The sequence below is a fragment of the Accipiter gentilis genome, chromosome 4 (genome assembly GCF_929443795.1).
Source record: "Accipiter gentilis chromosome 4, bAccGen1.1, whole genome shotgun sequence".
NCBI lineage: Eukaryota > Metazoa > Chordata > Aves > Accipitriformes > Accipitridae > Astur > Astur gentilis.
In genome coordinates this window covers 27970180-27995880 of record NC_064883.1, presented here as the reverse complement: position 1 = coordinate 27995880, position 25701 = coordinate 27970180, and the positions used below count along the sequence as shown (strand labels likewise).

At 36.2% G+C, this 25701-nt stretch overlaps 1 protein-coding gene across 3 annotated transcripts in view; it reads right to left on the bottom strand.

Annotated features, from left to right (window-relative positions):
- Positions 1-17722, bottom strand: part of ARMC3 (armadillo repeat containing 3) — a 51603-nt gene extending 33881 nt beyond the window's left edge. For all 3 annotated transcript variants that reach the window (XM_049798205.1, XM_049798207.1, XM_049798206.1), the window contains exons 1-7: positions 17675-17722; positions 9303-9420; positions 7267-7392; positions 5421-5489; positions 4920-5095; positions 3396-3590; positions 2407-2590 (exon numbers count right to left, since the gene is read on the bottom strand). In XM_049798205.1, coding sequence (XP_049654162.1) covers positions 2407-2590; positions 3396-3590; positions 4920-5095; positions 5421-5489; positions 7267-7392; positions 9303-9420; positions 17675-17722 — 916 coding nt within the window. The remainder of the gene's footprint in view (positions 1-2406; positions 2591-3395; positions 3591-4919; positions 5096-5420; positions 5490-7266; positions 7393-9302; positions 9421-17674) is intronic.
- Between the last annotated feature and the right edge of the window lie 7979 nt (positions 17723-25701).

The following is a 25701-nucleotide window of genomic DNA, read 5'->3' as shown; positions in this document are numbered from 1 at the left end:
ATTGTAAGAACAACAACAAAAGTTACAGGAGTCCCTTTCCAAAGGGCTGAAAGGGACATAAACCAAAACTGTTTGCTATGATCACATCTATCAGGAAAAAACCAAAACTAAATTCCATCTGTCAACAATAATAATTTCAAAACCAGACACTGCTGTATACTCAGCTGCCAGGATTAAAAAAACCAGATAGATACATGTTCTGTCATAGCAGAAGTAAGTTTTTCATTTCAATAAAAAGCAGTAATTTTCTTCTCAACTATGCAGGAAATGTTGGTAAAGTGCAACCACAATTATCAAACCTGAAGAATGTCAGCTACTGTATGGCTGTTGCAAATTTAATGAAGAAGTCATAAAAGAACTTAGAGCTGTGTTGTATTATATTGTATTTACATCAAGGCAAGTATTAGTATAGTAGTACACATTAGTGTTGCAGTTTGGATAGGCTGTTTTGTGTGTTTACAACCAGAACCCAAACAAACAAACAAGAACTGCAAATATTTCTGTTTTCTTTTTGCACTTGAAGTATTCTTATAATGGCCCCAAAGCCACTTTTCTTTCCACTGGAAGGCTGAATTTAGACCAGTAGCTCTATGTATCTGATATATATTCAATATTTCTGGGGCCATGTTGAGCAGCAGGTTTACTGGATTGTGTTTTCCACTGCACCAGTACAACATGTTGCCCTTTGTCTAACTGGTTGTCACCAAAATTCTACAGCTTGGAAGCAAATATTTTAAATCTTCTTTTGATCTATTCTCCCAGCTTGCTGCATCCATACCAACTGTCATAAGCTGAAGAAGAGAGCAAAGCTTTATAATGAAACCACATTGACTCCATTTGTAAAGAAGTATGACAAGAAGATGCATCTTCACTGACGGTAACATCCCATGATATAAGATCATAGGCAGTACTGTAATACATTATGTGTAGTTCTTGCCACCGTGCTTTAAAAATGTTGTGTTCAGACATGCTTCTACTAACAGCTGCTAAAATATTAGGCCACAAAAACTGAAAAAGGTGTGAAAGAGGAAAAGAAGGCTATGCTTATTTGAAAATAAATATGAAAAAGGAGTAAGATGCAGTAGAAAGTAGTAGGAGCAAATATAAATCTGCTTAGCATACTACTTACAAGCCTGTCACAGGACTATAAAAATGATACTGACAGTCCTAAGTAGCATAATAAAATAACAATACAGGAAAATACACAAAGAAAATACTAGCATAAGAAGGTTCCTTCCTATCTTTGATACCTAAACATTAATGAAAATAATTTTCACTGACTTGCAAAGCTTCCAGTAGATAATGATAAAAGCATACAGAAACCCACAGAATACTAGGAAAGGTAGATTCCACTCTTTTCATGTATCATTTGCAATCCAAATAATTACAAATATTCAGAACATCAAACTAAGGAAGGTGAGAAAAGAATTGGAAAGATAGGATGGGGCGAGAAGAAAGGAGGTCAGAAATACTGTAGAAAGGAGAGATTATTTTAGCCATGTATTAAATTAGATGGCATATTTGTAAAATACACATAAATTAAAGCCGTGATTCAACTACAAGATGATAGAAATATGAATGAAATATTTAAGCTCTACTGTCATAGTTACTGTTATCAAAATCCCTTGACAGAATTAAAATCTTCTATAGACAGAAGTATCTTATTTCTTACATTGCATTTTGTTACATAGCACTACTAGGCATATGCTGCAACTCAGAAGCCAATGTATAGAAGGAATTTCAAATGTAGACTTATTTAAAGAGTGTCCTTGTGGGCAAAAATGATGAGCATGTTCGCCTAATTCAGAATTCCTTGGTGAATTAAAGGAAAGTGTATAAAAAAGAACTATAGGATGAATAATTATAAAAAGATGACAAAGAAATTATTTAACTCCACTGGGAATATTAATCTGCAAGCCATCTGAAAGGCTTTTTTTCATGTCCCTGTTAAAGGAATTTGTATTTGAAATTGCCTGACATTTACACGAGCAGTTGTATGCAAAAGGAAGTAAGCTTGCAATTAAGTCTTAACTGAGAGCAATGAGAAATACTGCCAGCAAAGGTGGCTTAAGATGGCAGTTACCCGGCATCACTAAACAAAAGATAAAAATCATATTTTCAGAGCTCCATTTTCCTTTTTGAGGACAGCATTTTGCAATAATATATTACATTTAAAATAAATTAAGGCAAAATCGTAACATTTTCCTATATATATATGTGTGTATATATATATGTAGCTTAGCATCCAATTGCTGCTCTGATTGGCAAGATTCATCACTGTAATTCATTCTTGTCAGTGTTTTCCTCAGCACAAGTACTACCCTCAACCAGATAAAAGCCTCATTCTGGATGAAAATTTACTTCATAAACAAATTCATGTCCATGGATTTTTAAAAAGTCACATACAGTCATAAGCTGCTTTGGTAATTGCCTTTGCTGCATTCTTCTGAATATCGGGAACAGTAGAGACTCCTACAAGTGAAAGTAGCTTTTTAAGGCCTCCTGTCTGCTGAATCAGTTGCAGAGTACACACATCTTCAAGACAATTTCCCAACACTGCAAGAGCTTCCACATGTAGATCGCTGAATTCCTAATAAAGAAAAAAACCCCAAACAAATAACCTTCAAATCAGGATTAAAATATCTCCGGCTTTTAACTTTGTAGGATAATTGTCATAACTTTCTTTTGGACAGTTTATTCATACTGCAAAATACATCTTTTCATACTCATATTTTTTGTATAATTTCTTTGATGTGCCTTAGGGTGCAACAAAATTTATCAAAAACAGTAAAAACCCTAGAAGTTTCTCATTATATCAAAGCGGGTTAGGCAGGTACTCAGAAAGGACTGGTCATCTTAAAGTTTCAAAAACTTCACAAATTTCTCTATGAATTATATTTCTCATGGTGACATCTGAACTCAAGAAGCACTAAAATGAGTCTCACAATAACATAAACAATGAAATTTCCAAGGTAGGAAATTATATTTAAGGCCATTGATATAAAAATAATTTCAGAAAAAAGGATCAGTGTTCAAACTAGGAACCAGCACCAGAGTTCAGCATATAATCAAAAATTTTGAGAAAATATCATATAAAAAGCTATATAGTGAATTTTTCTGATATTTACAACAGTTTGAGAAATGGACAGTAAATGTAAAACAGTATTACTAATAGCAATAAAGCAATAAAACAAATACAAACATTTTGGTGAATCCCTTTGTTCCCCTTCTCAGTAAGCTAGGTATCCTAGCTTATTCTATTTCTATCATCGTTAGCTCCAAGAAAGGAGCTCTTTCTTCTTTTATCCCTCTTCCATAACATGAACAGTATTTCCGATTAGTCATACAAACATTAGCAGCAAGAACAAAAAATTTTTAAGGCAAGTAAACTGTACATTGATTTCCAGTATCTTCAGAAGACAATCCAATCCTTTATTTTCTCCCAGTATTATCCTGGTTTCTCTGTCTTTGCTAATTACTTCTAAGGTTTTAAGGGCTAACAACTGAATAACTGGGTATTCAGATTTCAGTAGTTCCAGCAAGGGTGGAATTACATTCAGTGCACGAACTGCAGCACGGCTTTGAAAATCCTGCAGTAAAATATCCAACAAAGAATGTTAGTGATAGAGAATATAACAGTACATCAATTCCTGACTTTATGGAAAGAACACCAAAAAACTGATTTCAAACATGCAAAAATGAATCAATATTCCAGAGCTTCCAGTTCTGAAGATTTCTTTCTTTTAAGCTAAGAATCAAACTTAATATAATCAAGACCCACCAACCTTAAATTCCAGGGTTTTTGCATGACTGAAGTACACACTACAGAATCTAGTCCTAAGGAAGCCTATTTACTCTTCTTCTTTGCCATGTTTGTCTCAACATACATGTTTCTTTGAGAAAGTTTTTTAAATTTAGTTTCAACATTTTTATTTTCCTCAGTGGGGGGGAAATAGTTTTTGCACTCTACTGTGGTTCCCTGGTTATATCTTCTTTTGTTTTAGTAATTATAAAATGACAATTTAAAATTTCAACTTTAAACAGTGTATATGCAGCTTAATAAAAAGACAGTAGTAGATTATATTAAAATAGAAAAAAATAAATAAATTACAATTTGCTTTTAAATAGCTTATTGCACATGTGCAGCATGCAATTATCCTTATCAATATAAGCAAGCACCAGGTGCAGTTATCCAGATATACCCTGCAACAAAGACAGTGAGATAGTAAAAAAGGAGAAAGAGTAAAATGTGATTCTGAATAGACATGCTCTGATGCCCCAAAAGAGATAGAGTTATAAACTGAATTCATTATTGAATTGATTCGCTTAAGCCATGGAAGAGAACTGCCATACAAATGCACCATTCTTTTGCTAAGCAGCATATGGATGACATTAGTACTGAGTGTGAAAGCAGCCAATAACAAATCTATTCCTCCCAGTACGGAAAGTAGCTGTCGACAGCATTCACCTACCTATCATTAAAAAGATGTTCAAAATTGTGACTATGGACTTTCTGGCCAAAACAAGGCACAATGCAATTGCTAGTTCTTTAATTTACAGGATTATTCCAATATTTTGGATAGACAAGTTATAACTCTCATTACAGAGAGTTTCTTGTTTTCCAACTAAGAAAACAAATTCATATTTAATTAAAAAATTCTGAATCCAATTCTGATCTCTCTTACATTGCTGTACAGTATTCATAATTGCATTAAGTTCAACAGAATTAGAGTCAAATCAGCTATATTCGTAACTAATGTAACAATCAAGGACTTGGGTGTAATGTTTTCAAATACACTTATGAACACTGAGGAGTAAAGGAATAAAATATTTTAAAATTATTAACCCCACAGAGGATGGCAGGGGTCGGGGGGAAGTGCTTATCTGCTTCTGTAATTTAAAACAACAAAAAACTTTACCTGCACCAGGAGGTATATACATTCAACTGAATTCTTCTTAACATCAGGATCAGGGCTACTTAGCAGTCTGATAAGTGGTTCTAATCCACCTTGCTCAAATATTTGTACTTTCGTAGTATATTCGACAGCCATATGTGCTAGACAGAGAGTAGCAAATTCATGGATAACTACATCTTCTATGAGGAAAAAAAAGAAATATTTTGATTAAGTTTTATTCAGCATAGTATATGTTCACTAATCCAGTGGTTTAAAATATTATTTGAAGTCAATAAACAATAGCTGACATCTCCTGATATCTCCATAAACATGCAGCTCCTTCTGTACAACATAACACTACTCAGTGAGTAACAGAGCAACTCCTATAAAAGCAATTACCTATTTAACATGTAGTATGACAAATCGTAAATTACAAGGAAGATTTTATTAAATTGACTTATCAAATGGCAATCATATATTATTTCTGAGTGTACTTTTGCACAAGGAATGAATACTGCAAGCTACCTTCCAGTGCCAGCTGTGATATAAGTAAATTTGTGACATCCAGTTCCCTCAGTAACTTCTTGACATCATCTACAATGAAATAAATACAAATATGAAGTCTTTTGTTTGGTAATCTTGGTGGCTGAGTAAAGAAACAGATTCTGCTCCAAGGGAAATGTACTTATGGCTACTCCCTAAGTAATAAAAAGATTTGACTGGGAATGACACACAACCGAAGTTATACCAAGATCATAATGGGCCAAGAAAACGTAGAAGAGATTTTCAAGTACCAGGTGATATTCCTTGACATTTGATATATATGAAGTTCCTCAATACTTCATTGAAACTTTATTCAAAATATTTGCATCTAGCAGGTTCTGATTAAATATTGCACAGTTCTAGTTGTCAAAGAAGTCATACTCCAGTAATTAAAATTATTTGTGGTTAAAATTATCAAACTAAAAGCAATCCTTCCACTATTTAATTTTCAAGCCATCACTTTCTAATTTCACGCTAACACAGCCCACACTAAAAATATGAATTATATAGGTCTTTCTAAAATCACAGTAAATACTTTCAGAACACATTTTTATTGTTGTCACTGGCAAACTAGCAAAACCACAACCACTGGATAGAATAACCAAAAAACATTTTTTGGGACAGACTTCATGTAATCTTACAGGGCTGTGTTGTTACTATCAACACATGACAGTGTTGAAATGTAAGAAAAAAGGTATGAGTTGAATTTAGTTTTAAAGCAAAAAACAATTAAGATGTGAATATGAATGGAAGATGTTCAGTCATTCAATTCCACGTATGTGCAGCAGTGTTGGAAGCCAAGGCCTGAAGGGAGTAACTATATGCTAGTGTCAAGTTAAAACTAAGGTAAAGAGTGTAAGGTCCAGTGCAACATGAAAAGCAGGTAGCAGTTGATGAAAAGACTTAAATAGTGGTTAGGATACCACAGTGGAAGACACCTGTGTACAACATGTACCAAAGTAAGACCTGATTAATTATATTAATTAGCTATAGGTTTATAAAGCAATGTAAAAATAACAGCCACTGTAACTCTACCTTACACCACTTAATCTTTCATCTTCAGGTATGTCTACCTACAATTCACTGCAGCTTGACCATTTGGCCCTATTCAGCCACCCAGCATGGATGTTAATACATCCATTCTCACCTTATAAAAAGGTACAAGAAAATCTGCATATACTGTGGTTAAATCATTTAATAATGGTATGGCTACAGTAGATACGTTATCTTGCTATGAATGCAGTGCCTCTGAGAGAGATTCAAGACTACTTGAATTTCACTAGCTCAGATACAGATAACAAAACATTTACAGCAGCACTGACTTGCCAAAGAAGCTGGGTAAATATGCATGCCAATGCTTCATAGTTCAGGGCTTTTTTTGCCATCAATACTTGAGTTAGCTACTTTAAATTTAACACATTTTCTCCCTTATCACTGTAGTTACCCTAATGCCTCAAGTAACAACTGATATTTAAACATAGCATTTTCTGTAGATGATAAATACTACTTTTTCCTTCTCTTCCAACTTTTGTAAAAGAGATGAGTGTGTCATGTCCACATCGGCAGGCATCTTGTGTAGTCAGGTTCTCCCTGATAGACACAATTCCAGTATTAAATTGTTTCAATTTGGCCCCATCAAAAAAAAAAAAAAAAAGGGTTGGAGGAAAATTAACTTGTAATTCTTTTTCAAAATCAGTGGAGTTCACTCTAGCTGAATTTGTTCCTTTATTCTGGGCCGTTAACACAGGATTTTTTCACATGGGCCATCTATTGCTTTGATGACCACACTCATACACATTGAAAAATATTAAAAAATTGAAACTCTTACGATTAGAAGCCATGATGCCAAATACCATGATGGCATTTCTGCGTACAATTGGATCTTCATGTGAGATGAGTTTATACAGATGTTCCACTGCTCCAAGACCAAGAAGTGTCATTTTGTTTTCATCACCTGAAGAGTATTTAGGTTAGAAGTTCCATAAAAATGCAACAAGCTCACAGTTGTAATCTAACAAAGTAAAACAGCTACCAATCTTTTATTGGACTGTAGAATCAAAGAACAAAGACCTGGACAGGACCTTGGGAGATCATCTAATATTTACCCCAAATAAACATGTGTCAGATAGTATCAAGGATTAATAGTACCTAGGATTAATTCACATTTGTCAAGCAAAGAATGCTTCTGCCTTTGTTGGAGACAGCAGTGGTAGTACAAAGGACAGCTTTCTATTTAGCAAAGTACAGGTGAATGATATAATTAAGAACCTCATTTTGTTTTCTTCTTTTCTTGCCTCCCAAATTTATTTTCCTCAAAATAACAGTTAATTCATTCTGTGGATCTGTACTACCCCTCAACCAAAGCAGCTACCAGGATTTGGATCATTAAATCCCACCTGAGATTTCTACCACTTGAGAATGGAGCACTTTGTAGCTGAATAGGCTCTGGCCATGCAAAGAACAGAAGCGTTTTGTATGATTACAGCCTTCTGTTCCTGCTCGCTCAAAAAAACCCAAACCCCAAGAAACAAAATCCAAAACCTACTCCTATTCTCAGTTCCCACAAGAGCTTTATAATTCATTTTCTAACGAACCTTGCCTGTCCTTTCTGGCTATAAGTGAGCAATGTAAGAAGAAACTGGAGAACTATGCTCATTTTTAGGCCAAAACACAATTAAAATACAAGAACTCTTTTTATTGAGGGATGTGACAATTTACTAGCAACTAGCAATAAATAAATTAACTGCAAAGTGAAAATAACTCCTCTTGTGCCACACTGCAAAGTTACAGTCTAGTCTTCTGGAAGATTGTAGGAATATCTACAAAAACAATATAAAGGATTATTCATTTAGTAGAAACAGGAATAATTAAATATCTGTTCTTTTGCAGTGTGCCATATTTTACTGTGGACAGCAGAGAAGGAGCCTACAAGAGTTTATGGTGTGTGGTTCATAGCTGTCTCCCAACAGTCCAAATTCTCTCTTCACATATTCAAAATCTGGTTGCATGCCCCCAGCCAAACTTGCCATATTAAGCTGAACCTAAACATCTTTCCCTAGCTGACTGTCAAAGCCTTCAGCTCTTCTCTCATGACTTCAGCAGTGTGACATCATCAGTATAACAATCAGCATATAAACCCGTAATTTTTTAAGAAAACATAAATTAAAATTAAAACAGATTATACCAAGAATGCTACCAGTGTATACCAATTTGAGTGGCTGGCATGGAATGAGTAGGAGGCAACTTAGGAAATTATGTGCAGCATAATTTTGAGCCTTTGTTATACAGTTGTCTTCTGGGTACCCAGAACGTGATGCTTAGCTATAGGTATACAGGAACATTCAGAAAATTTGGAATCTTGGAGACTTGTTAGAGTCCCAACACATACAGAAATAAGCTTGATAAAGCAGGCTGAGCCATGGCCAGTAAATCATCTGTCACAGAAGTACTGACACAAGAGCTATATGCAAAAATAACAGAAACAGGTTAAAAAGTAACTTTCTTTGAAAACTGAACCTTGAAATAACTACACTGGTACAGAAATTTCAAACTATAACATAAAAAAGAGAATTCTTTCCCAGATGCAGGTCTGTTGCTCATAACAAAACAGACCTGGGTTATATTTAAACCAAGCTCTATTAAACAGAGAATATACAACAAAATGATAAAAATTTCCTTCATGCAAACCACAGGACTTTTTTATAACTGCAAACACAGGTTTGATAGATATTTCAGAAAACGTCCAAAACCTTGACAAAGACCTTTGAGATGAAATGAAGATTTCAGTGCTAGGAAACTAAACAATTGTGAACTACTATCAAAATCTAAGTAATGCAAAGGAAAGCTCATTGCAAAAAGACTAACCTTTTGATGCAAATTTATATAGAGCATCACATGCTTTTGCCAAAACTTCCTCTTCAGGAGAGCTAAGCATTAGCACAACTGTTGCTGCTGTTTTGCTTTCAATCAATAAAGGATCAAACTACAAACAAGAAAAAGGAAAGAATAGTTTGATTTATACTGAGCCTTCCCATGTGCTGCAGTAGACCCCCACATTTCATTAAAAAAAAATCCTAGATTGAGATGTAAACTAAATTAGAAATATTAACATGAAATGCTATTTATGTGGAGAAATTAAAATTTTTTAATGACAATTTGAGACATTGTTGAAAAATAAAAAAGAATAATTGACTTCCAAATAAAATCATGATTTCATCCCGTATGAAGGTTCTGGGAAAACCTTGACACTTTCCTGCACATCTAGGAAGTCTTGAAGGCAACAACTATGTAATTCTGTTACACATATAAGAGCTTCCTGCAGCTTTGGAGCCAAACATGAGAAGTTGTTTCTTTTGAGCAGCTGTGCACAGAGCCTATAACTTGCCTGTTGTACAAGGAAGAGGATTTCGTTACTCTGTGGCGTTAACACTTTGTGGTTGCCTTAAAAAATATGAAAGGACCCTTCCTGTGCTTTCCTCAGTTCACTAGCTCACCATGATCTTGACCAGCTGAAGTATTTCCATGACATAATCCCTGCTCATGCAGCTAGAAATGATACAAAGTGTTCATTTCCATTTCTGACCTCATACAGAAAGAAATCTTCCAGCAAATCTGGCAGTTTTCACCCTCTTAATAGACTCTTTAGAACTAACATCACTTGACCAAGGGCATCTTCTAAATAAGCCTTTCGTTCTTTAACAAGACTCAAGGATTTCTGAAAATTCTACCCATTAAAAAGTTTTAAGCTTATTTGTATTTAAAGTAATTTCTTTAATATGGAAAAACTGTCTTCCATCCTCACACTTTAGGCCTGTGTTATGCACAGAAACTACTAGATACCGGGGTCACGCAGTCTCTCAGTATGAATGTATTTATCTTAAAAATACAGCAGATTAATCATTTAAGATAGCAATACAAATTATTTTAAAATATTATGTATATTTATTTATACCATATATACTTTTAAATGTCTATTATTTGTTTTACTTCATTTAAAAACCCTCTAACAGCTACATTAGAGGCACATGCTGCTGAACAATAAGGGCATGAAGATACATACAAGTCAGTTTTCAAGCAAGGAAATTATTTGGAGCAAATCTGCAAAAAAGTTATAAGTGTGCTAGAAGGAAAATGAACAAAGAGGAGGCTTTTTTCTTTCTCCCTCCTCCAACTTGTTAAAAAATAAGTAAAAATATGATACGAGTGCCCAGACTTCTACATTCATATTTTTGGTAGGTTTTTAATTTCATCATCTGCCATAAGGCATATCGCACAGTTTAACAGTCTGCAAGATCAAGATCCAAGTTTCACTGACAGTTAAGAGGTTGCCTGTGTAATGTGCTTAACTGGTCTCCCTAGCTTCAAGCAGGTCTGAAAACCTGAAGACACTGTCCAACTTCATGCTTGCTGTGACAAGCTGGAGGCATGCGACAAGTCATGGAACAAAGCTCCTTTTTAAAGAAAATATTACCATCTTACTGTACCATAAGTCATTTTGCTTAATAATGACTCAGCAACAAGAATTAAACCAAACAGTGGCACATTGGTCCAAGTTACATCTTAGTGATGGGCCTGAAATAATGGAATTCTTTACGGGAATTTTCTGTTTGGATTGTAAGGAGGCAAAAAATTCAGCTTATCACAGCAACATTAATTCATTCTACCACAAGAGGCATATAGGAGAATTAGATGACTGAAAGTCCCTTTAGCCACCTTCATACTTCTCTACTTCTGCACATTTGTGTCCTTGCGTGGACAGAATATGATCCTTGAGGTAAGGGCTATGATTTAAGCACAGACATATCTCCTGAGTCTGGCCAAATACTTGGCGATGGGATAAAACTGTAATTTTTAGTAAAGGCTGTTAGTCCTCCAGAGAAAAGTAAACACAAAGATCGATCTCAGATGAAGTTTAATAAAAAATGAAATATGAAATAAGATTTTTAAATCTCAGTTATTTATTTACATTGATCTAATACCACAGATGCTATTATGTTGCTCCATTTTTGTTGCCTTTCCTGTTCACAAGTAATTGTATAAACTACAATTCAATTATAATTCCTAGGATTTAATGACAGGCTGGCACATGATCGGAGTGAAATTGATCTGATCTCTACCCATTTGTATAGACATTAGATTCACTACTACTGTCTGAAATATTCAATAGGCACTTTCCTATTAGAAGCAGTTTTGTGCTGAAAACACAGTAAGAAGAGTCACTGAAATCAATGTATGTTTAAGAAGTCAGAGGCCTGAGCAAGTCAGTAATTTGCTGGGAAGTAACATTGTTCATCAAAACTATCATAGAACTGGATATGACTTTTGCTTATCATAACTCCAGCATAGCTAGAGTTCCCCCTGCCCTTCTTTTTTTTTAAAAAAAATCAAGGCTTGCTCCTAATTCTTCCTACATCATTGCAGATCTTCCCTTAAGGGCACATACAGGACAGATTACATGCTAGAATAAGATGCCAGAAGTTACAGACAACCTTGAATTAAACACAGAAATTTAACTGGTTTATAAGCAACAACATTTCCAACATTCAGTTTGTATTAAGAAAAAAGCAAGTTAAATGAGAAAGAAAACTATAATTCAAAAACTTCTATATGTCTTTGATCATTAATTTTGTGTACATTTGACTTCAAAGTCATTAGAAACTGCAGATTATTCGGGGGTTTTTTTGGCTTCCATCAACTCAACTTAGTTGAAATTGAAGGTAAACCAAAATATGTTTCCAGTCAGACCAACGACCCATTTAGTCCAGCATCCTGCCTCCAACAAAGGCTGGTAACAGGTGTGGGCAAGCAGACTATTAAACTTTGCTTATATTCCCTCCCAGACTCCAGCACTCTGCAACCTAGAGACCTGGTGAGCTAGCAGTTTTATCTCTGTGTTCAAAAAGTCCAGGAAAAATTTTCCACCAGTTAATTTCATAAATAATTTTTGAAGCCATCTGTATCTTAGCCATCCTTAATATTCTGAGACACAAGTATCACAGTTTAACAGTCATATAAAGTTATGACTTTTCTTTGTTTTAAAACTACCACCTGATAACTTTATTTGTCCTCCACAATTCATTCATCATAAGAAACAGCGAAATGAATGACATCCATTTGCCTTCTCTGTATATTCATAATTTTGTAAGTTTCTATGATATTCTCCTTCACAGCCATTTCCCTTTGGGGATGAAGAAACCCACTCTCTTTGATCTTTCCTAATACAGAAGGCACTGTCTATTCTTTTTGTCTTTCTTAGTGTTTTTCTATAGTTCAACTGTACCTTTTTTGAGATGGAAACACCAGAACTGTTAATGGCATTCAACATGTGCATGTATAATGCATTTGCTAGTGACATGGTGTTTTGCCTTTTATTTCTGGAATTTGAAATGTTGTATCAATTTTGCCTACTTAGTAACTGGCTGCCATTTTCATGAAAGTATGCACATTAATTCTGATGGACTAGATGACACAGGTTGCAGAATAAAACCCCATGACATTCCACTGGCAACCTCTCTTTGTTATGAAACCTAAACAGTAATTTGTTTTCTCACTTTTGCTTTCTATTTTATAACCAGACATTATTGCCAAGAGAGGAATTTCTTTTTACCTGTTAGTGTTTATGTGAGTGAAGAGCCTGGCCTAAAAACTTTTGAAAAAGCTAAATAACTGTATCAGCCAGATCACCATTATCCATTTGCTCACTGACTCCTCTAAAGAATTCAAATAGATTTCAGAGATGAAACTTTGCTCTACAAAAGCAGTATTGATTATCCCCTATTACCCATTACCATCATATTTATCCATGTATCTTGGGTTTTTTGGTTTTGTTTTGGGGGTTTCTTTCTTCTTCCACGCACAGCATGGAACACAAACTTTGTGCAATTACTGACCTATTTCTTTTTGAAAATGAAATTTTCTACCCTCCATTCCTCTAGTACAAAGGGTACACATTAAATACCATATGTAACAGTACCACAATTTCAGATTTTAGTTATTTTTCAGTTAGAACAAGACCTGGGCAAATACTATTTATTCATATTTGGGCAATTTCTTCACATTTGTTTTAGTGATTTGATACATAGCTTTGTCTTTGACACAAAAATAAGTAATTTTGCTTTTCTTTTATGACTTTTATCATCCAATAGTGTCCCTTTAAGAAGATTCTTTCTTCTAGTCAATTTGGAAAAGATTTATTGCTAGTTTTTGTATCTATATCTCTTTGCTAATTCTCTCCCAAAATATTTTGGTGCATTGTGACATTGTGCTTTTACTTCTCATTTGTAAGTGCAAGGGTTTGGGGTTTTTTTCCCATTTAGATGCAAATCCCACCTTTCAAAGGATGTATTTATCTGCTATTATTCTACTGTTTAAACATGCTGTCATTTTGTAAAAAAAAATCCTTTAAATTTGAATTAACAGACTACAGGCCTGCTTTATCCTTGCACCTTTCATAGAGTCTTTAGAAGGATTACTGATATCTTCAATATTCCTAACCCCTTTTCCTTTACCTAGAAGAATAAAGTTAATACATACCTGGTCATGCTAATTGTTTCAGTTCTGTCATTGTCTGATCTCCTATACTAACAATAAAACCCCAAGACATTCCACTAAATCACAAACAGTTGTTGTTAGAAGGCACCTTTGGAGGTGATCTGCTCCAACTGCCCTGTTCAGAGCAGGGTCAGCTAGAGCTCAGGGCCAGTGCACAGTCTGATTGTGAATATCTCCAAGGATAGAGACTCCATAACCTCTCTGGGCAACCTGTGCCATGTTCCATCATTCTTACAGTAAAAGAGGATTTTTTTTTCTTATGTTTAAATGGAACCTCCTGGGTTTCAGTTTGTGCCCATTGCTTCTCATCCTTTCACTGGACACCACTGAGAAGAGCCTGGCCTGACTTCTTCAGTCCCTCCTATCAGTTATTTATACACATTGACAAGACCCCTCCAAGTCTTCTCTCAAGACTGAACAGTCCCAACTCTCAGTCTCTCCTCATACAACAAATGTTCCAAGCCTTTGGCAGACTTATTCCCATAAGTCCATGTCTTTCCTGTACTGGGGAACCCAGAACTGGACACAGCACTCCAAGTGTTGTCTCACTCACCAACACTGAGTGGAAGACAATAGTCCCCTCTCTCAAGTTGCTGGAAACACTCTGTCTAATGGACTCCAGGATTCTGTTAGCTTTCTTTGCCCCAAGTGCACATTGCTGGTGCATGTCCACCAGAATCACTAGGTCATTTCCTGTAAAGCCACTTTCCAGCAGGTCATCACCCAGTCTGTACCAGTTATTCCTCCCCCCAGATGCAGGACTTGGCATTTCCCTTTATTGAACTTAATTAAATTCCCATTTTTCCATTTCTCCAGTTTGTTGAGGTCCCTCTGAATGGCTACACAAGCATCTGGTCTATCAATCACTCCTCTCAATTTCATATCTTCTGCAAACTTGCTGAGGGTGCACTCTGTCCCATCATTCAGGTCACTAATGAAGAGGTTAAACAGTACTGGCTTTGGGATCAAACTCCGGGGCACAACACTAGTGCCTGACCTCCAGCTGGACCTCATGCTGCTGATCACAACCCTCTGAGCCTGGCAGTTCAGCTAGTTTTCAATTCATTCACACTATTTATCTTGCTGTACTTTGTCAGTTTGTCTATGAGGATGTTATGAGAGACAGTGTTGAAAGCCTTACTAAAGTCAAGTCAAATCAATATTTAGGCATTAATTGCTCAAAAGAAGGTGTTTCTGTGGAGACTGAATTTCAGCAGTTGACAGTGCTGCTTCATATATTCCACCTTTTTAACATCAGTGTTGTGAATGAAGCCATTTTTAAAAATATTCAGGTATCTACAGCTTTCTTTCAGTGGTAATGCCTCAGTTATTTTCTCTAGTGGTAATCTTAGGCTTCCCTTTTAATGTCTATGCTCTAGCTGATGACCAAATAGTAATATTGTCTAGAGCAAACTTAATGAAGATATCATAGGAAAAGTTCCTATCAATCTATGTCAAAGCTAGCATATTTTATCTACCTGAATTACTGTCTAAGGTCATCCATATAGTGATAGAGGCTCAAAGCAATATTTTTCCCAGAGAAGCCCAATTCTCAGGACAGATAATAGTAAAAGACAAATTATGAAAGGAATACTTTCTGAAACATAAGCAGTGGCTAGGCTAAGAGATGTGTGTCCCACCTGTTCTTAGAAATCTATAAAAATTAGCGGTCATCTGCAGTACCATATATTCTCAGAGCATTCCACATGCACAAAGGCCCTCTTCTATATGCCTGTTCACATTATCTCAAGGCTTCTTTTCTGGGACTTGACATTTTCATAAGCAGATTATCAATCATAAGATAATAGCTAATACATCTTTTATTTTGTCTGCATCTCATTTCCTGCCATCTGAAATATCCAGGTGAAATTTACAGCTTTGAGATTTGATTTTACAGGATTACTATTAACAAAATTCTCATAGCTAGAAGACTTTCTTGGTTGACAGTTACAACTAATCAATGATCTATTTTCATATTTAATACTGTTTTGCTATGCAACATTCAGGTTTTTTTTTCTCCTGATATGACTGCTGGAAGAGATATGCTAGCCTGAAGTACAATAAGGGTAAAAAACTAAGTAAAAAACTGCAGATGCCATCTGGACTTCACTCTTTCCAATTCGTTTTTAATAGTTTTACTGACCTTTTCCATAAGTTTAATTTTTTCAATTGTTGAATACCTTTTCTAACATTATTCACAGTTTACTCTAGTAGTTAGTAGGCCGTACCATACTTTTCTCCAGAAACTCTAATGGTGTCTTTTGGATTTCGAAATTGTGGTGCTGCTTCTACTGACTTTCTAGATATTTACTGAAAAAGTCAACTTTTATTACTTTGGAAGGGGTTAGCTCATCTGTATGCCTTAAATCTACTGTCATGCCTTTCAATTTTTTTTCTTAGACTGCAAAGATACTTAGTTTTAATTCTTCAGACCTGTTTTAACTAGTCCTATCTACATACACCTTCGTGTCTCCTCCTGGTTTTCTAGGTTATTCCATACAGAAATGGCTTTAGATCAATTTATCCTCTCATGTTGAAGTTTTATGTCATGTCTCCTTTCATAAGGATTTGTTATTGATTGGAGCTTATGAATTATGTTTGTAATATTCATCTTTCCACGAAACAGTTGGGCAAAACCTGACATCAATTGCTATGCCTCAGTGATATCATGGCAATTAGATATTACTGTCTTAGTCAAAATTATTTATGCTTATTTAATATTGAAATTGTGATGTAGTTTTTGCTGATCAACTTTTCTATGACCTTTGAAAAAGCTCTTGCAGTACCATTACTCTTTACAGACAAATCCATTGTTTTTTTAAAACAGTATACTGAACTTTGCATTTAGTTTCATGCTCCTCTGTGGGACTTGTTGACATCCTGATTTTCATTAGCTTAATTATCTGCCACAGAATTTATAATATACTCTATTCAGTGTTTCTGTCTTATTTCCTCTACTTTTTTCTGAATAAACCAATTAAACTTTAAAAATACCTATATTTTGAACCTCTATCTTTTTGGAGGTCTCTTTGTACCTTGTGAATTTATAGAAACTCTTGAACAGTGTGCTAGTGTCAGACCCTTAATCTCCACCTTTTGAAAAAAAGTCATATTAGCACCATTATTCCATATTTGCCTTCAGGTCTTGTACTTTTCACTGTGGTACTTCCAATGATACCAGAAAAACCTGAAGTGCTGCTAAAGGCTATGTATCTTTGCAAAAGACCCAGAATACATAATACTGTCATTCAAAATATCTGTAAAATTTTGTATTCAGTGAAAAACTGCAGATCCACCTAGGCTCCTAACTCTTTCACCCTTAAAGAAAGGCAATATCTCCACAGTTGAAAAGACAGGCAGATTTCAGGTCGCTCTTCTCCCTTCTGGTCTGATTTTTACAAATGGAAAGCTAATGCTGTTCTTCAAATAAAATGAAGCCCGGATTGTTTCATACATTACTATTTGCAAAGCCTGCCAAAGACAACAATCTCCACAAAGAGCTACACATGCCCAGTCACTCTGGTTTGTATGCTGTCCAAGAAAAGCAGAAACAGAATCATCTTTAAAAGACATTTTTAGAATAACGTGGGTAAGCTAGGAGAGTAAGGAACTATGTAAGGATGGTAGAGCTGGGCCTATAATTGTGTAATGTTTATTTTATAGCACATAACAGTTTATAAACTTACCACATCCTTGGGTGGAGGCTCTACTTCCTTCTTTACCTTTTTACCCATTCTAAAAACAACAACAAAAAAATAAATAAAAAAATAAAAGCAGACAAACAAACTCCCTTCTGTGTTTCAGGAACCAGTTTACCAGTGATTTAGGAAAGCTTGTAAGACAGACTTTCTCATTCATTTGACTCACCTAATCAGTTTGAACATTTCTTTGACATAGTAACTTCTATGCAGAAAGTTGTCCCTTATAAATGAAACAAACTGTCAAACACTTGAACACCCTTGGTAAAATACATCTGTCAACAAAATACATAACTAAAAAGAAAGATCTGAGACAAGTTGTAATGTGGTACAAATATATAGGACATGCTTTTCTGTAAGTCAGTTTTAGCTGCATCTATAAAACATATGACATTGAAGGTCCTGTTAGGGTATTTCCTCATGTTTGTCTATATATTCCATGTTGGTAAACATGCTATACAACTGCAGAACGTACAAATAAATTCTACCTTGAAAATGTGGTTCAAATTCAATTTGAATTTTCTGTTTGTATTTCACAGAAGACAAAAATCAGGTCTGCAGGTATTAAGAAACAGTTCTGCACAGTACAAATTTCACTGATTTAAAAAAGTTACATCTATTTACACCAAGTCCAGCTTCTGTCTTCTGCTTTTTTTGTATTAGCACATGTGCACATGAACCAGGAAGACCTTCTCAGCTGCATCTAATCGTAGCTTCTGAAGCATATGGATGTAATACCTCATGTGGACCTAATTTCACATGGCTTGCAAAACTTCAGCAGAGCCTTCCAGTTAAGCTACAGGCAAAAGTAAAGAGCAACAGGACCCACTAGCTGTGCATAGAACATAACCCAAGTTATGCCAAACTTAGGTTTAACACTGTGTAAAAGTGAAATGCACACTGTTAGTACCCCTTAGTAACTCTTCAGTTAGTTCTCAAAGGGAAACCACACATTCACCCTGAGCCAGGACTATCCTGACAGCCTCTCTGTGGTATAAGAGATTATTTTCTAGAGCAATATGAGCTTTAGCCTGGCTGGTTACAAAAGTCAAGGCTATTGTTTGTTGTGTTCAACAAAAATTTGGTGCTCTTCCTGAATCCTCTGAATTTTTTTAAGTATTGTTCCTCTACTGGCCTCGCAAATAAACTGTAACACAGCAGTAGTGAAACCAGTTGATAGACACATCCGAAAAATGGATCTGAAATTTAAAACTTCATGGGCAGGTCACTAATTACAGTTTTGAGAGGAAGACCCATACAAAGATTCTTCAGCTCCGATCTGCTTTACCCTTGTGCATACATACATACACACATATGAACACATACGCACACACTAGAATTCAGTGTTTCAGAAAGTGCAGCTTTGGCTACAGACAAATTAACTTATATAAGAGAAAGCATAAGGACAAATTAATGATGGTATATTCAACAAAAATGATGGACATACTACCTTCTGATTTATGCAGCCACTGTAGAAAGTAAGCATCATGCACACATACAAGAATCAGGTTTACAAGGACATTCAGGAAATCTGGGTTATTTAAATTGTATTAAATCCTAGTACGGAGATATGGACACTTATTTAGAATTACTTAGTTCGGCGCAATTCATTTCAGATATAAATTAAGCTAAAGTCATAAAAAGCAATTTTAATTCTGAATAAGTTTAATTAGGTTTAAACCAAACAATTTAAAAAGTTAATTCATATAAAAGTATTTATAACATTGTACAATTAATGTTCACAGATTCAAAGAACTACACATATTCCAAGGCTGTGAATAACCAAAGCCTTTTATTGTAAATATTTCTTCACGCTGTATAAATACACCCAACTTCTGAGAATATTTTCAAGAAGCTTATATATTCTTCTACATGCCCAGAAATATTTGGTTCCTTGGTAATATTACAAAAGCAGTATGATCTGTAGCAACAAGCACAGAGAATGGGACAATTACTTTATTGTGGATTACGCCCCTTGGTCTGTTTTTTCTTCTGCAGTTACTATTCTGGATTTCAATGCATTCTGCCATCAAATGTTGGTAGTAGCTTTGTTGCCATAAAGCTCTCTGTATTCAGCGGTCATTCTCTGACTTAAGGCAATGATGCACATGGAATTCTTTGGCTTACTGATAATTAAAAATGTGTCTTCTGCATTGAATTTTAATTATCACAGACAATCAATGTGTGCAGGTATTGCAAGGCTACTGACCCATAAAAGAACTTCTTATTCAAATCCCTTTCTCTCCATGATAACCGCATGTTCTTTTTTTCAGTAGGTTTACAGTAGACGTATCTTTGCTTCTCAGTTACTATTCTAAATACTTAGAATTCAGAAGAAAATTGTAGCAGGATTTAGATTTTTAAATGTGATTAAATGTTGGGTCTATGTTACCAGAAAAACTTCTTTTCAAAACTAAAACTCCATTCATTAGTAATTAAGTGTAATTAATTAAATTAATTAATTCCTAGAGAAACTGGCTTCTCACAGCTTGGATGGGTATACTGTTCACTGGGTAAAAAACTGGCTGGATGGCCAGGCCCAAAGAGTGGTGGTGAATGGAGTTAAATCCAGTTGGCGGCCACTCACAAGTGGTGTTCCCCAGGGCTCAGCAGTGGGGCCAGTTCTGTTTAATATCTGTTATCAATGATCTGGACGAGGGGAGCGAGTGCACCCTCAGTAAGTTTGCAGATGACACCAAGGTGGGCAGGAGTGTTGATCTGCTCGAGGGTAGGAAGGCTCTACAGAGGGATCTGGACAGGCTGGATCGATGGGCTGAGGCCAATTGTATGAGGTTCAGCAAGGCCAAGTGTTGGGTCCTGCACTTGGGTCACAACAACCCCATGCAACGCTACAGGCTTGTGGCTGGAAAGCTGCCCAGCAGAAAACGACCTGGGGTACTGGTCGACAGTCGGCTAAATATGAGGTGGCAGTGTGCCCAGGTGGCCAAGAAGGCCAGTGGCATCCTGACTTGTATCAGAAATAGTGTGGCCAGCAGGAGCAGGGAGGTGATTGTCCCCCCTGTACTCGGCACTGGTGAGGCCGCACCTCGAGTACTGTGTTTGGTTTTGGGCCCCTCACTACAGGAAAGACATTGAGTTGCTGGAGTGTGTCCAGAGAAGGGCAACCAAGTTGGTGAAGGGTCTAGAGCACAAGTCTTATGAGGAGCGGCTGAGGGAACCGGGGTTGTTTAGTCTGCAGAAAAGGAGGCTGAGGGGAGACCTTATCGCTCTCTACAACTACCTGAAAGGAGGTTGCAGTGAGGTGGGGGTCTGTCTCTTCTCCCAAGTAACAAGTGATAGGACGAGAGAAAATGGCCTCAAGTTGTGCCAGGGGAAGTTTAGATTGGATATTAGGAAATATTTCTTTACTGAAAGGGTTGTCAAGCATTGGAACAGGCTGCCCAGGGAAGTAGTTGAGTCACCATCCCTGGAGGTATTTAAAAGACGTGTAGACATGGTGCTTAGGGACATGGTTTAGTGGTGGGCTTGGCAGTGTTAGGTTAATGGTTGGACTTGATGATCTTAAACGTTTTTTCCAACCTAAATAATTCTATGACTCTAAATCTTAAAGACAAAAGAAAGAATATTCTCATTTGAGTAATATTCTCTACTTCATATTCTGCAGGTTTCTAGAATCATAGGAGCATACTTTTCCCACACATGTTTTTTGAGATTAAAGGGTTGATTGTTTTAAATCATGTAGAGCTAGAGGTAATACAGGACTTTGACATAACAGACGTAGACAATGCATAGTCAAGCAATCATCTATGAAGTTATCATTCTATGCTACTTACTGTTCTTCACCTAGAATTTATTCCCTACTGTGGTAAACAAATTAGCCTGCTTTACTTTGCTGCTACCTGGTGTGAGTGACTGAAAGAGTTAATGTCTCAAACATTGTGGTGGGGCAAGTTCTGCTTAAAGACAAACCCTGCACAGCCAGGAGCCAAGGTGAAAAGCCCATCAGCTCAGACATCAGCAACAGGAGGGGGAGGGCGTGCTGGAGGGTGCGCAGGTCCCTGTTCTGATAAGATGTTCTGATACAAAGATCAAACAGTGGCCACTTCAGCAGGGAAGGAGAAGTTACTCCACAAACGACCCCCAAGCCCAAAGGCTCACAAACTGCTCATTAACCTGACAGGTTCGGGTGCCTGCCCGAAGGAGGGGCAAGGATGATAAAAGGACACAAACTGAAGCCCCAGGTGCTCAAGCCCACTGGGACTGGTCCCCTTGGTTGACTGGACACCTTGGCTGACTGAACCAATGCTGGACCCAGAAACGGTAAAATCTTTCTCTCATCCTTTCTCTCTTTCTGTCTTCTTCTCTCTTTCCTTTTCCACAATCCCTACACCTCATCTGTTTCAAGATATAAACCGTTGACCAAGTCTGAGACCAAGAGTGGATCCAGCCGCCCCTAGACCCTTCTCTGAGGAGGAGTCTGGAAAGCAAGGGGGTCTGCTCTGAACCTCGTGACTCAATGGGAGGGATGTCCTTATTCCCTGAATTGATGTATATGGTTACATGGTTTACAGAAGTAGTCTTATGCCAATTCCTGTTGTGAGAAACCCTGCCACCTACTACCATGCCTCCCCAGTTCAGTTTGCTTCTGTCATAAATAAAATCTTTAACTGATTGTTTGGTGTCGTTTCACCTTAATTTAGCCTGAGGGAATTTTGAATTAAACACGACTCCCTGGTCTGTCCAGTCTGGGTTTCAGTGCAGTGGTCTAATCACGTGTTGTCTGTCAGCCAGCAGGACAGTCATTACATCTAACTAAATCCTCATTCCAAAACTACAATCCCCAACACTCTTCCTCAGCTCTGGTGCCTAAGCTTAGCAGGCACTTCCCTGTTTCACTCTGAACTTCATTAAGGTCTCCAGCTTTCCCATAGAGCCAGAACTACCCCAATGTGAGTATCTTAAGTTGAACCAGTATCCAGAAACTGAGTGTGCACTAAACTAAATTAGGTATCAGTACTCAAGTTAGTCACTCTCCTTGATAATTGATGGAGGTTAGTCAACATATTCAATAGCTCTTAAGGCAGATTCATTATAAAGTAGGTATCTGAAATTGAATTGCACCTTAAAAATAACTACTTTTTCCTTGGACCAAACCCAGAGTCTATTGTTGCTAGCTCATGTATTGACATTTACACAGACATCTCAAGTTAGTGAGATGGTAAACTTATTACCCCATTTCTCCACATGAATCCACATGCCAGGCTAGGTCTGGCAGATACTATCACAGTAAACTGAACATTAACAGAAATGGGCATATGAAAAAACACAGCCACCTTGTCTTTTTAAAAGTGGCTGAAGGAATAGGCCCATCTCCAGTAACATCTCTGTGACTAGAACATTTTGCCCATAAGTGGAAAATTATTTTGAGGAAGGTCACAAATGTGAACTTTTCAGTTCAAAAGTGGAACCTGTAACCTCTTGGCTATTACATTACAAACTGGCACCTCTGCCATGTCAAATAAAATAAGGAAAATTTATTTAGTTTTTGAAAGATTTGTTACAGATGCCTGCCTAGAAGAGCAGATTCCAAGTACTAGATTGTAAGATAATGATGGCCAAGATCCTTGTACTTAATTCATTTTATTGTCTTGCTCTAGGAACCCCTCTGCTCAGTGTGAATAGTTTCTTAGACTATGAATCTGAGATATCCACTAATTCCTAGTCACTCTACTTTTTCTTTTCTTTTTTTTTTTAAATATGAGATGATGGATAGCAAGTGACCTTTAACAAAAAAAAAGAGGCTATAAATCATACTTTGAAATATGAGGAAAGTCTTATGGTATTTTTTCTGTTCAAAATATGGAAATCTTATAAACACTTTCTTTACAGTATGGAGTGTATACCTATACTATCAGAGTCCTGTTGCATACACTTAAAGACCATACTATTTTGTGATTTTAAGTCGGACAATGCATTTAGAAAACATTACCTGTTCCATTTGCATCTTCTGTTTTCTAAAACCTTAAATAACTGACACAACAACCTAAGACCCTGCACATACTGAATGTTAGTGAGACATGAGAAAAAGAACAGGAATAAGTCAAAGACAGCCAGCTGTGGAACTCACCTCTCAGTCAAAGAATCAAAGGTCTCTTCTGAGAGCAATTACTCCTGCAGAAAAGCAGTGCAAAGAGAAGGATTTAAGAATAGCTTCTAACCAGTTATTTATTACATGATTCATTTTGCAAATTAACTGTCCCATGCTTTAAGACAGTCTGAAGGTGTGTTACTACAACTTGGCCATGATTTTCAGGTTCTTCCCCAAAAAGATGAACAAATGAGATTCTTTTTGCCTTCCAAGTGATAATTGCACAATCTCAATTTAGTCTAGCTAGTTTGAGTGAAGTCTTGCTGTTTCTTCTTGTGTCAGAGAAATTAAAATCTTTTTTTTCTGTGATAACAGTGAAAATTGCTTAGAAATTGGCCACGTTCATTGATTATTTCAATTGATTTCTGTATGGACACTCTAGTTCTGCTGCCTTCTAATGCAATCAAAAAGAAGATACTAAAATTATAATCATAGCATTAGCTATGAATCTTGAGTCCATAACCTAGTACGTCCTTTGTATGTCAGCTTAAATATCCTTCCCATCATTCTCAGGTAGCTTTGTCATAATTAAGAGAACAATGGGGAATAGTCTTGAAACTCCTTTCTTTCTCCCAAATGCTTCTTCCAGATTTCTTCTGTCCTACTTCTTAAATATGGATCAACAGTCCCCTTGCCCAGTGTTGTAATGCCAGTGCAAGCATTAATACATTATAAAAAACTTGGCTTCATAGAAGAAGACAGTTAAAAAGAGATACCAGGTTGAATTTAATATTCAGTTCCTGAAGATATATGCTGTATGAAAATAATACATTATATGAGAGACCAACTTAGTCAAGACCTTTGAATCTGCCCACTGTTTTACCTGTGCCCATGTTTATATTAGGCAAAAAATTATCAGGATTAAGTCAAGAATTAGCTACTTGTGCAACAGATGTTAACTACACAAACTTAATGAGAATCTGTTCCTAGATACAAGATAATATTTTCTGTTTTGATTCAGCTGGACAAAGTTCATCCCACTGCAGAAAAAGAAAAAAAGACTAAATATATTTTGATCATTCTGAGAGTTAAAGATTCCATTTTTTTCAAATGATCTATGTGTTTATAAATTATACACACACAAAACAAAAGAATCATAACAAAAAAATACAGAGACATGCAGAGTGGAGTACTCTGCAGACAGATCCTTAAAACCAAATTGAGTTTGTAGTTACATGCCAGGTTGAAGAAATAGTTATGAGAGAGAAACGGTGGGGATTTTAGGTGAGCTAAAAAAACCCCAAACAATTATTTATTTAAAATCTCAGAATTTTTAAGATCCATTGATATTTTTATTTGCATTCTGATATCACATTAACATTCAGCTGAGTGTTACTTTCAAAAGCACAAGGGTAGATGCTTAGATTTTTAACAAAAGCCAAGGTTCTCAGGTATTTGATTTCACATCCTGATGGTGTGAAAATATTCAAGATTTGCAATAAAATTTTGACTCATGTACAGCCTCTGATTGATAGCAGCACCTTTTTTCATACTGCCCAAGGACCATACTTTGCTGTTTTCTGAAGCTGAACAGCTTGGTACACCTAGTAAGAGGTATACTAAGTCAGGAGTGTTTTAGTTGTGTTAAGATCCTAAGCTGTAGAAGCAGAATCTATTTTCCAATTTGTACAGTGTAAAAGATGATGTATGAATGTTAATAAAAAGAAGTAATGGAAATTAAAGAACATGCTAACATTCTTTCCAAATCACAGACTAACTAAGAGGCCTCAGCACAAAAAACGTCCTTCAATGAACAAGAACAGTCTTGCATGGCAGATCAGTATCCTGCCTCCAGAGTGGTAAGAGCCAAACACTTCTGATAAATGCATGAAACCAATCCCAAAAGTCAGATTTCCTCCATCTGTTACAGGTTTTTTATTTCCCTAAAGTATGAAGGTTTAGATCT